The sequence below is a fragment of the Coregonus clupeaformis genome, chromosome 16, assembly GCF_020615455.1.
Source record: "Coregonus clupeaformis isolate EN_2021a chromosome 16, ASM2061545v1, whole genome shotgun sequence".
NCBI classification, from domain to species: domain Eukaryota; kingdom Metazoa; phylum Chordata; class Actinopteri; order Salmoniformes; family Salmonidae; genus Coregonus; species Coregonus clupeaformis.
Window position 1 is genome coordinate 49,240,623 of NC_059207.1, and position 12,694 is coordinate 49,253,316.

General features: G+C 42.0%; 1 protein-coding gene across 3 annotated transcripts in view; it reads right to left on the bottom strand.

Moving 5' to 3' along the window:
* Window positions 1-5,076: 5,076 nt before the first annotated feature.
* Window positions 5,077-12,694, bottom strand: part of unc5db (unc-5 netrin receptor Db) — a 226,528-nt gene continuing 218,910 nt past the window's right edge. For all 3 annotated transcript variants that reach the window (XM_041901390.2, XM_041901389.2, XM_041901391.2), the window contains 4 exons: window positions 10,855-11,004; window positions 8,892-9,056; window positions 8,312-8,490; window positions 5,077-7,557 (listed from right to left, as the gene is read on the bottom strand). In XM_041901390.2, the coding sequence (XP_041757324.1) occupies window positions 7,278-7,557; window positions 8,312-8,490; window positions 8,892-9,056; window positions 10,855-11,004 (774 nt within the window). In that variant the 3' untranslated portion in view covers window positions 5,077-7,277. The remainder of the gene's footprint in view (window positions 7,558-8,311; window positions 8,491-8,891; window positions 9,057-10,854; window positions 11,005-12,694) is intronic.

The following is a 12,694-nucleotide window of genomic DNA, read 5'->3' on the forward strand; positions in this document are numbered from 1 at the left end:
GCTTCTTGATAAGGATGCAGACTCAAGGGAGCGGCAATGCTCCCTGAGCGGCCCATATGAAGATAAGAGTGTGAACTTAGTATTGAAGGTGTCTACTTGGTTTCTTTGGTTTGGATTGGATTGTGCTGGGCCTAGTCTAATTTTGAAGTAAGCAAACAATTCACTCTGGAAATTACACTTTATGTACATGTACACTGAACAAAAATATAAACGCAACATGTAAAGTGTTGGTCCCATGTTTCATGAGCTGAAATAAAAGATCCCAGAAATGTTCCATACGCACAAAAAGCTTATTTCTGTCACGCCCTGACTCAGGGGACTCTTATATGTTGAGTCAGGGTGTGTAGATTCGTTATGGTGTTTATTCAATGGGTGTTATTCTAGTATGTGTAGTTCTATGTTGACCGGTGTGGGTCCCAATCAGAGGCAGCTGTCGCTCGTTGTCTCTGATTGGGGATCATACTTAGGCAGCCTATTGGCACTAGTGGGTTGTGGGATCTTGTTCCGGGTAAGGTATGTTGTGTGGTCTACCTTGGACGGCACGGTTTGTTTTGTCGTGTGTTTATTTAGTTGAATAAACATGTACGTATATTACGCTGCGCCTTGGTCTGTCCCGTCATTCAATGAACGCGACAATTTCGCACAAATTTGTTTACATCCCTGTTAGTGAGCATTTCTCCTTTGCCAAGATAATCCATCCACCTGACAGGTGTGGCATATCAAGAAGTTAATTAAACAGCACATGGCCACAAGTGGCCACAGGTGCACCTTGTGCTGGGGACAACAAAAGGCCACTCTAAAATTTGCAGTTTTGTAAAACAACAATGCCACAGATGTCTCAAGTTGAGGGCATGTGTAATTGGCATGCTGACTGCAGAAATGTCCACCAGAGCTGTTACCAGAGAATTTAATATTAATTTCTCTACCATAAGCCGCCTTCAACGTCGTCTTAGAATTTGGCAGTACGTCCAACCGGCCTCACAACCGCAGACCACATGCAACCACGCCATCCCAGGACCTCCACATCTGGCATCGTTGGAGACCAGCAACCTGGACAGCTAATGAAACTGTGGGTTTGCACAACCGATTGATTTCTGCACAAACTGTCAGAAACCATCTCCAGGAAGCTCATCTGCGTGGTCGTTGTCCTCACCAGGGTCTTAACCTGACTGCAGTTCGGCGTCGTAATCGACTTCAGTGGGCAAATGTTCACCTTCGATGGCCACTGGCACGCTAGAGAAGTGTGCGCTTCACTGATGAATCCAGGTTTCAACTGTACCGGGCAGATGGCAGACAGCGTGTATGGCGTCGTGTAGGTGAGCGGTTTGCTGATGTCAGCGTTGTGATCAGAGTGCCCCATGGTGGCTGTGGGGTTATGGTATGGGCAGGCATAAGCTACAGACAACGAACACAATTGTATTTTATCAATGGCAATTTCAATGCACACAGATACCGTGATGAGATCCTGAGGACAATGTCGTGCTATTCATCCGCCGCCATCACCTCATGTTTTTGCATGATAATGTACACAATTCCTGGAAGCTGAAAATTCCACAGGCCACAATCAACAGCCTGATCAACTCTATCCAAATGAGATGTTACGCCAGACACTGACTGGTTTTCTGATCCACGCCCCTACTTTTTTTTTTACGGTATCTGTGACCAACGGATGCATATCTGTATTCCCAGTCATGTGAAATCCATAGATTAGGGCCTAATTTATTTATTTAAATTGACTGATTACCTTATATGAACTGTAACTCAGTAAAATCTTAGAAATTGGTGCATGTTGCGTTTATATTTTTGTTCAGTGTAGGAATGTTGAAATGGTCTTGAACTTTGTCCCTCTCCTCTCCTGCCAGTTTGGGACATTCAATAGAACTGAGTAGGACCTCATCTTCCTCAGGGACAGACTCCTATGTGCCCTCCACATGACTCATTAGTACTGTATGGCACTTCTGCAGTGCAGTCTCCTGTTGGCACAGTAACTTCCCGTTTGGCCAGGATTGCATGGTATGCAGGGAGTGGGCGGTCAGGGCACTTTTTTCTGAGCTGGTATTAAGATAATCAAAGTCAAATTGTATGAGCAGACACAGTATTCTTTAGAGTTACACTACAGCGTGTTGACACGCCTACACTGCAAATGCACTTCCGCGTTGTCATGCTGCTGTGCTGTTTGTTGCGACTTGGCTACCTGCCAAACTTTTCGTTTTTACTTTTAATAACCATTTAATCAAAACTCTGCATTTAACACATTTACCAATGTCTTCGTTTTTTCCTCGCTCGACTTTTTTTATTCAACTTTTTCACCCCAGACGCTTTAGTACCTGGATACCAACAACCGAGCCAGGCTACAAAGAGCTCAACTCATACAACGCTCTCTATAAAACTACTGAAGGAAAGTGGTTATTTCCAGCATATGAGTGTGACTCCAATTGTTGGCCAATACATGCTGTAACCCACGACTACAGACACCCGACACAGCTCTGAGAGGCTACACCAAACACTAACACGTAGCCGGGCCGGTGCATAGCGAGGAACAGCCGGTGAACTGCCACTGACAACCGACCCAGACATCACCCGCCTCCCTACGCTTCTCTCTCGCTCTTCACATTCAACGAGAGATAGACAACAACACAGGGCTGGTGGGGGCATCCGTGACCATGGAGGGGGCATATAAATCCCCGGCGGAGCCGGGAAATGTTTGTTCCCTTGGACTGTCGGCCTGCAGCAGTGAAAACTCATTTGAATCTGCTGAGGACTCGCGTGCTATTAAATGTCATCTGCGACATGTTCGTTGTTGTCACGAGGAAAGGTCGGATGGATACCTTCATTTGTGAAAAATGTATTGAACTTGATGCAGCTAAAGAAAGGATTATTACTATTCATGAAGAAATTACAAATTTGACCAAGTGCCTTGAAGTGAAATAAGGATTCTATGAGACTATTGGCATCCTTAAATGTTTCCTATCAAAACAACCTAGAGGATCATAATGGGACCTTCCTGGACTATGATCAATTTCTGCCACTACACCCCTCTACTAGCTTGAACCAGAAAATGGCTGCTCATTGTTCGACTCCAGGTGAGCGTAAATGGTTGTGTGTCGGAACCAGAAAGATGGAGAACAATTGTTGTCGGCGCGCCTGCCTTCTTCCCCCGGATCCGGACTTAAGACTTTCTATTTCTCTTTGTGCCCCTGTACCATATTATGTTGCTGGAAAAACGTATGTGTGAATAAAGAGCTACTTGTATAACAGAACACAGAGGGTGTTCTTTAATGGAAGCCTCTCCAACAAAATCCAGGTAGAATCAGGAATTCCCCAGGCCCTTACATTTTTCAATCTTTACTAACGACATGCCACTGGCTTTAAGTAAAGCCAGTGTGTCTATGTATGCAGATGACTCAACACTCTACACTTCAGCTAACACAGCAACTGAAATGACAGCAACACTTAACAAAGAGATGCAGTTAGTTTCAGAATGGGTGGCAAGGAATAAATTAGTCCTAAATATTTAAACTAAAAACATTGTATTTGGGACAAATCATTCACTAAATCCTAAACCTCAACTAAATCTTGTAATGAATGTGGAAATTGAGCAAGTTGTGGAGACTAAACTGCTTGGAGTAACCCTGAATTGTAAACTGTCATGGTCAAACATATTGATACAACAGTAGCAAGGATGAGGAGAAGTCTGTGTATAATAAAGCGCTAATCTGCATTCTTAACAGCACTATCAACAAGGCAGGTCCTACAGGCCCTAGTTTTGTCACACCTGGACTACTGCTCAGTCATGTGGTCAGGTGCCATAAAGAGGGACTTAGGAAAATTGCAATTGGCTCAGAACAGGACAGCACGGCACGGCTGGTCCTTGGATGTACACAGAGAGCTAACATTAATAATATGCATGTCAATCTCTCCTGGCTCAAAGTGGAGGAGAGATTGACTTCATCACTACTTGTATTTGTGAGAGGTATTGACATGTTGAATGCACCGAGCTGTCTGTTTGAACTACTGGCACACAGCTCGGACACCCATGCATACCCCACAAGACATGCCACCAGAGGTCTCTTCACAGTCCCCAAGTCCAGAACAGACTATTGGAGGCGCACATTACTACATAGAGCCATGACTACATGGAATAAAAATAAATAAAAATAAAATACAAATAACTAGGACCAAGCTACTGTAGATTCATGAAGAGACTAGTGGAAGAAAACAACATGAGCCATATTGTATAAGCAAGGAGAAATCAAAAGCATGCATGTCAGAGATATGTACTCAAACAGCATTACTGTGAAGTAGACCTAGTAAAGTGCATATCATGTAGTGTATGAAGTATACATTGTGTCAAAGGTGCACAGTAACCTACTCATACTAAATTTGAGACTTTTCAACTGTACATTTAATTTCCAAAAGGCTACATATACATTTGCAAATTCTACTGTACAGAACACATCCAAAATGTCCATAATTATATAGATACAATATACCACAAAGCTGCCCTGGCAATACCAAACATATGTGTTTAGCACTAGAAAAGCTCTGCAGCCTATTCAATTATATAATCTTAAATACTTTTTGAACTAATACTTTTTGAAATGTATTTTGGTATGTTTTTTTGTTGTTTTTTTAGCCCCATCTTTACTTTACAACATTCACCATTTACAGTAGTTAAACAAGGCACAAGAATAATGACATGAAGCCAAAGGCCATGCGTGATGTAAAAAGGAGCATGGTAACCTCTAGCTCTGGTCCACAGGGTTAGTGTGGCATGATTACGCTGAGCCAGCTAATGCCCTGGACCAGAGCTAGGTAACATCCATCCGTGTTGTAAATCAGGGTGGAGATATAGTTACCAGGGTTGCGTCCTAATTGGCACCCTTTTCACTGGCACCCTTTTCACTATATACTGCACTACTTTTGACCAGGGCCCATAGGGCTCTAGTCAAAAGTAGTGCACTATTTAGAGAATAAGGTGCCATTTGGGATACAACCCAGCTCAGGGGACAGTAAATCAGGGGTCCAACAGTAAACTCTTCAGCCAGTGACACAGCAATACTCTAACACAAACCATAAGTATACAGAGTGTGTGTGTGTTTATTCATGGTTCAAAGCCCAGTGGCCCCACTTAACATTTACAAACTTAACTTCAACATTTAATAAATTGGATATGACTCAGCATTGCTGCAATAGGCTACATTAAATAAAATAGTTACAATTCTGTTTGGTTGTTATGATGTATTGTATTTCACAGACAAATGCTCTTAATGCAACATCAGCCACTGTTTAGCATTACAACAGCACACTTGCTTCCATTTTTTGTACCACTGTTGCTCACATTAGTACATGGAAGGAGAATTCAACAACTAACAATTAAGAAAACAATCATATTCAAAATGTAAAGCTCACTCACTAATCTGTTCTATAGTCAGCTGGACTGTATAACGATTAACATTCGATTGATCAGTAGAGGATAGCGAATGTGTACTATCTGAATAGCAATGTATGTTTCACGTACAATGTAACTTCAGCTCTAATGTAATCCTTTATGATGAGAGCAACAGAAACAGTACATAAATCTGGTCATGTAGCATAAACACTCTTCAGCTCAACACTGCATGTTTGTGTCCCAAATGGTACCCTATTACCTTTAAAGTGCACTATTCAAAAGTCACGCACTATCGGGAATAGAGGTATCATTTGGGATGCATCCTGTTGTATATGAAATTGCATATAACAAACTATGTGCCAACAGTGTTTTAGGGACAGTAGTTCAGAGGAGACTGCAACAGGTGTACAATCAACAAGTCGAGCGTCTTTTGTAAAATGTAACAGCAATATTGGAGTGAGACACCTCTGAGAGACATTTTCAAAAAGTATTCAGATAATTTCAAATCCTTGTTATTATGATCATAATACTATACCAATGAAAGCTGTGAATAACTACAAAGAGACATGATCCAAGCCTGTAGATGAGAAATCATACTGAACACATAAAACATAAATATGCATCATAAGAATGACTTTGAAGTATACATCCCTCCTATGAATTTCATGGGGGAAAAAATCCATCCTATGAATTACTGTTGCATTCTTTTGTGTTTGTCTTTTCAAAAAAATTTCAATCCAGTGCCTATTATTCAGACCAGTAATTCATAATCCCCTGCTTTCCTATGACATTTAAGATGCGTCCCAAATGGCACCATATTCCCTACATAGTGCACTACTTTTGTTCAGAGCCCTATGGGCCCTCCTTACTAATACAGTACAACAGGATGCTAAACATGCCTGCTTAATGTATCAGAAAGGCTTCCATACTATAACACATTATATCCACATTGATGTCCTGTGTAGTTGTGAAGTGCTGTGCCTCTGTTGGGGGGCTTGTGTGTGGCGGGTAGATATGCAGCTCTTTGACAGGTGTCAATGGCTGAAAGTGGGTGATAAGATACAGTGATGCACATGGCACAGTGCCAGGAAATGATGTCTTACAACTCCTCCAGCTTTGTCCTTCTCCCCCAGGGTGGCCAAACCACAACTCGCGCACACAAACACACACACAAAATACCGTAGCCTGACAAAAATACATTTCCATCATTGTCAGGGGTTTTGCCATTACAGTAAAACGCATGTTATTAAACTCTGTACCTTTTATACCTTTTTCAGAGTGGTTTCTCCCATTTGATACATTATTTGGAATTGATAACCTAGTATTCAAATAGGAACAAATACCATACAGATGTCTTACGGTAAATGGGTGTGATATTGGTTTCTTCCCAAATAGCGCACCCTATTCCCTATTTAGTGCACTACTTTTCACCAGGGTCCATAGGGCTCTGGTCAGAAGTAGTGTACTACATAGGGAATAGGGTTCCATTTGGGCACTGAGGGCAGTTCCACTCGCTGAAGAGCATTGGTGGGTCTCAACAACAGAATAAGAAAACAAAGGCAACACAAACTCAAATGAAAGGCAGCCTGATTTAAGATGGATTAACTAAGAGGAAAAGAATGGAGGGAATAGAACACAGAAATCAAAACAGATTTACAGTACATCCTCAGAAAAGGGTGGATACAGTATACACACAGCAATGACAGATTTTTAATTTTTTTTCAGTGGTCATTTTTGCCTGTCATGTTGTCTTGCTCTGTGAACAACAATCTCCATCTTATGGACATTTAAATCCACCACTAAGTTATCTGTGCATACGTGGATATGCATTACACTTGGGTTGTTGGGATCTTTGTAGAAGAAGAATTAGAATTCCTCTTATAAGTCAGCCAGTATACTCTGTGACTGAGTTAGCAGTCTCATGATTGGAGAGTTCACCCATTCCACACACTGGGTTGCCTGGGGTTCCTGTTCCTAAATGATGTACTAAGTCTGATTCAGGGTCCTCCTGGCTCGTTGCTGCAGTGCTTTTGGAGTGGATCTTGCCAATTTCCTCCAGAGCGCTTGCCAGAGAGTCAAGGTCACCAGTGTCTTGGTGTCGTGCCTCCCACAGGCTCAGTATGACCGCAGAGGGGCTCTGTTGCTTAACAAAATACGACAGGTTTCTGTAGGGAGAAAGGGGGGGAAACACTTTTGGTGGGCAAAGTGGTCACAGCACACTTAGCAAAGTGAACAACACTGTTGTTCATAGAAAAACATTGTTGTTTATAGATTCTTGTCTCCTATGAGATGCAACTCTGTGTTTTAGCACAGCACTGCTTCCAAATCTCAGCAGGGAGGGACTGACATGCAGTGCTAGAAAATGTGTATCTGAGAAATGACATACTAGACATGATCACGGATTTCTTGAAATATCAAAGTGAGTAAACTAGTCAACATTTGAAGGGGAAAAGTCCATGTCAAGTTAGGACTGAATATGTACTGTAGGCCTATGATAAACACACTCTAGGCTTATGGGTCGTTTGCGGGAACAGCTTGGAATGTGTGTATTACAGTAAGCCATTAGATCCAGTGGAGGGCAGTATTTCACTACAAAACAATGGTTTACCCCTCCCTGCCAAAAGCATCACGCTCTGTGAATGCAGTCATTTGTGTGACATCAGACTCAATTAAAATCAGCTTAACATGATAAGATATAATATGAGGGCAGCTGATTGGGCTCATTTGGAACCCCAAAAGTCTCAAATACCTTCTGCTGTTTGTTCAAGCAATCTTTGAAACATTCAGTGAGACATGATAGACAGTTGGGCATCTCAAATGGCACCCTATTCCCTATTTAGTACCATAAGGCCCTGGTCAAAAGTAGTGCACTACATTGGGAATAGGGAGGTATTTGGGATCACAGCCCTGGACACTCACCTATCTAGATGGAGTTTCTGGGCTAAGAGCTGCCAGTCCTTGCCCTTGGCGTTGGCAGTGTCGAAGGTGGCACATATCCTCTGGCGGATGGAGAGGGGAATTTTGAAGGCCTTGGGCCCCGTCTGTGAGGTGATGGTGCAGTCCGTCTGCATAAAAAATGGGACTGACTCCTTCTCGCTCTACAAGGGCAAAACAGACAAAGGGGAGAGCCAACACACAATATCACAGGAGTCAAATATAATTACAATTATATTTTATTTAACAAAAGGGCTGTTAGGATACACAGGGCCATTAATAAGTCAGGTCTCATTGATAGAGTCTAGCTACCCTCTGTTTTAAAAAGAAGCACAGGATGCATCCCAAATGGCACCCTATTCCCTATATAGTGCACTACTTTTGACCAGAGCCCTTGGTCAACACTAGTGCACCATAGGGAATAGGGAGAGACAACCACTGCAGACTCCTGAGAACAGGCTATTCAGCCAGCGACAGCAGAGGACACTGACTTCACTAAGGTTAAATAAAGGTTGTGTGGATTGTGGAAGTAAAATGTCATCCGCACATGGAGTGCCAGGCTCACCTCCGCCACGGACGTATAGACCTGCAGAATCTGCTCATGACCTTTGACCTGACGCACGCTGATCTTGCAGGAGAGCTGGGTGGTGGTGGGGCTGTATTTCTCCAGGGAGAAGGCACAGTGCAGGGGCTGCTGGTTGCTGCACCACACTTGGGAGAAGGAGAATTCCTAGAGAGAGAGAGAGAGAGAGAGAGAGAGAGAGAGAGAGAGGGGAGAGAGAGAGGGGAGAGAGAGAGCGAGAGAGAGAGAGAGAGAGAGAGAGAGTAGTGGGGTAAGAGGGTGTTTGCAGGCTTTGAAGTTGCACAACGCTATGCAACGATAGCATTATGTCTGGAAATACGCATTTGGACTGTAGGGAGAGGGGGGTGTACAATTAATTTCTGCTGGGAAACGTCCTTGACCTCTTGCACACTCCCTTCTTCCATCTCTGCATAATAAAGTCACCTGTAAACGAGTCACAGTGCTGGGATGCGTCCCAAATGGCACCCTATCCCCTATATAGTGCCCTACTCATAGTGCACTACCCATAGGGCTCTGGTCAAAAGTAGTGCATTATATAGGGAACAGGGTGCCATTTGAGACGCAGCCATGGTGATAAAGACCCCCAGCTAACTGTACAGTAAAAAAACAGCCTAGTGTGCCTAAAAAGGACTTAACCCCTTAGCTTTGATCATCTGATCCTCCCCGATGTGGGATGGATGTGTCAGATAATGGTGCGCAGAGGAATGATGGACATGGAGAGGCCAGGTACTCTTTAGCAGTAAAATAAAAAATAAAAGATAACTTGATGTATCGTGCAGGCAAGAGCCATTACTCTCCACATGCTCTGTGAAAGGTGGAGGTTCACAGGCAGTCTCCTTCCAAAGATCCTCATAAATAAGCCAAGAGGAGGTGTCTGTTTGACAGTCTGTGTGAGACACGCCACGCTACTTCCTCACCCCACTCACAGATGTATGGGGGCAATGCAGTGTGCACACACAGTTACCAATAAAGGTAAACAACCTCCTGTAAGAATTGCAGTCTGGTTGTAACCAAAATGTCAACCATCTGGCCATTAATAACACATACAACTTCCTATCAGTGGTGTAAAGTACTTAAGTAAAAATACTTTAAAGTACTAATTAAGTAGTTATTTGGGGTATCTGTACTTTTCTTTACTATTTATATTTTGACAACTTTTACTTTTACTTCACTACATTCCTAAAGAAAATAATGTACTTTTTACTCCATACATTTTCCCTGACACCCAAAAGTATTCGTTACATGTTGAATGCTTAGAAGCACAGAAAAATGGTCCAATTCATACACTTATCAAGAGAACACGTGGTCATCCCTACTGCCTCTGATCTGGCGGACTCACTAAACACAAATGCATTGTATGTAAATGATGTCTGAGTGTTGGAGTGTACCCATAGCTATCCGTACATTTTAAAAACAAGAAAATGGTGCCATCTGCTTTGCTTAATATAAGGAATTTGAAATGATTTATACTTTTAATTTTGATACTATAGTATATTTTAGAAATTACATTTACTTTTGATACTTAAGTATATTTAGCACCAAATACTTTTAGACTTTTACTCAAGTAGTATTTTACTGGGTGACTTTCACTTTTACTTGAGTAACTTTCTTTTAAGGTATCTATACTTTTACTCAAGTATGACAATTGGGTATTTGTTTATGCTCAAATTTGCAGTGTCTCAAACTCTTTAGTGCTCAACATTCAGTGCTCAACACTTTAGGGTAATGCAGAACAAGATCATGTCCATATCTGGAAGTACCTAACAGTCTACATTTGTAAGCCAAGACTGCTTTAACAATACCTGACAGGTGGTAAAGAGTTTGAAGTTCCATAGCAATAGTTTCTGAAATTATTCAGTGCTAAATGCTTTAGGGTAAGTCTTCCTGAGACTTACAACTGACATAACATGTACATCTCTAAGTAGTTAAAGTTGAAACCAGTTACCTGACACGTAGTAAAGGGTTTGATGCTCCATAGAAATTGTGGGACATCCTGGATGTAGACCTGGAGGCTGAAGGTGTTCCCTCTGAAAGGCAGCATCTTGGGTTCCTCCAGGAGCTGTCCTCCTCTACCCGTCTCTGTGGCCACCACTCCCTGGGGTGGGAGGGAGGGACTGGAGAGTCAGTGGGCCAGTTCTCTTTATCACCACAGTTCATTTCTGCTGCCAACCACAAATCCTCACAAAACCTGACCATTTTCTAAAGTCAAGAGAAATTACATTAAAGAACAAAAAACAATTATCATTAGTAGCTAGCTATATTAAATGTGAAGTCACAATAAAATATAGAAGTTTCAATTGAATGCAATGGATGAGCATGTATCGGCTAACATCCGTCCCCCAAATTGTATTTGGAATGATGAAAGTGCTTTTTGATTTGAGGCTGTGAGGTATTAATCTGTCATCATTGTTCTGCTCCTGTATGACGTTTAATGTATGAGCGGTCTATTCTCAGACATCTCAATCCCAAAGAGAAGCGACAAAAGAAATGAATGACTAACACCATGCCATGCTGATTGCTTGTGACTGTTTGTGTGTGTTTGTGTTAGGGCAATGACAGTCATGACATTTAGGATGATGGCAATTGAAATAGCTGCCATAGAATTGTGCTGCCATAGAAATAGAATCAATAGAACGGGTATCCCCGTTCAAGTCAATGATGGCATAAAGGGTGGAGTGGCTGCCATTGCGAGTGTACCCATACAGAGAGGAAGAGGTGAAACGAGAGGTTTTACTCCTCCCAAAATCTGTCCACGAAAATAAGTAAGTATAATTTTTGTATGGTCAATGAGAGTGTCGAATTTGGTCAAGAAAATTGGTTAATTGCTAATTTGCTACGTGAGGCTTATTTGATCTAATATAAGTTTCGTAATGGTTAGGTTGTTACGAATGCACTGATCTACGTGGCATTTCGGCAACTTACCCAAAAACTGTTTTATATCGGAGTTGTGCCTGTTGTCATGAGATAGATAGAGGACTCATCATGGATATAACGCATTTTAGCATGGATTTTAGCATGTATATTACCGTTGAGGGCTTCCACAATTTTAAAGTAGTCAACTGAGTTGGGACTTGTGAGCAAACAGCTAATGAGTTGGGAGCAAACAGCCAATGAAGAATAAGAAAATTCACTACTTTAAAATGGAGATAGTCTCAATGGCGCTGTCCATGCTGTCACAGACGCTATAATGGCACAGATACAAAGATGAGTCCTCTATTTATCTCTATGGCATGTTGTTCACAGGCGTATCTGCCCTCTCATTTGCTAGAATGGTCCCACCTGATCTCACCTCCTCCCGCCTGCCTTCCGTCTTTGAGGACATGTATTTCCATTGTTGGAGCGGTCACTTGACTATCTTGTCAATATAATAGAAAATCTTTGACCCATTGGAGCAAAAAAGGAAGTACAGTACAAGCAGGAAGTAAAAGCAGGAAGTGTACCCATCAATATTTGCTGTGATTTGTTGATTCAACTCAACTGACATTACAAAAAATACATTCCATTACATGAGCCACATAAGTTATCGTTTGAATAAACATTTAATCCTATCCAATTGCTGAAATCCAATCAGATAACTTTTGAAAAACTGGGCCCTGAACTCAACTATGACTGTCCTGCAGATCAGGTTTCCTATTAAAATCATATTTAAAATCCATCCAATAATTTTTAGGGTACAGCATGGCCATTTTCTTTGACCTTTTGAGAAACAACACCCCTTCAATGCTGCGACATTTCCCCTTCCCCTGCTTTAATATCAGCATTGCTGGAGCAAATGGTATTCTTCT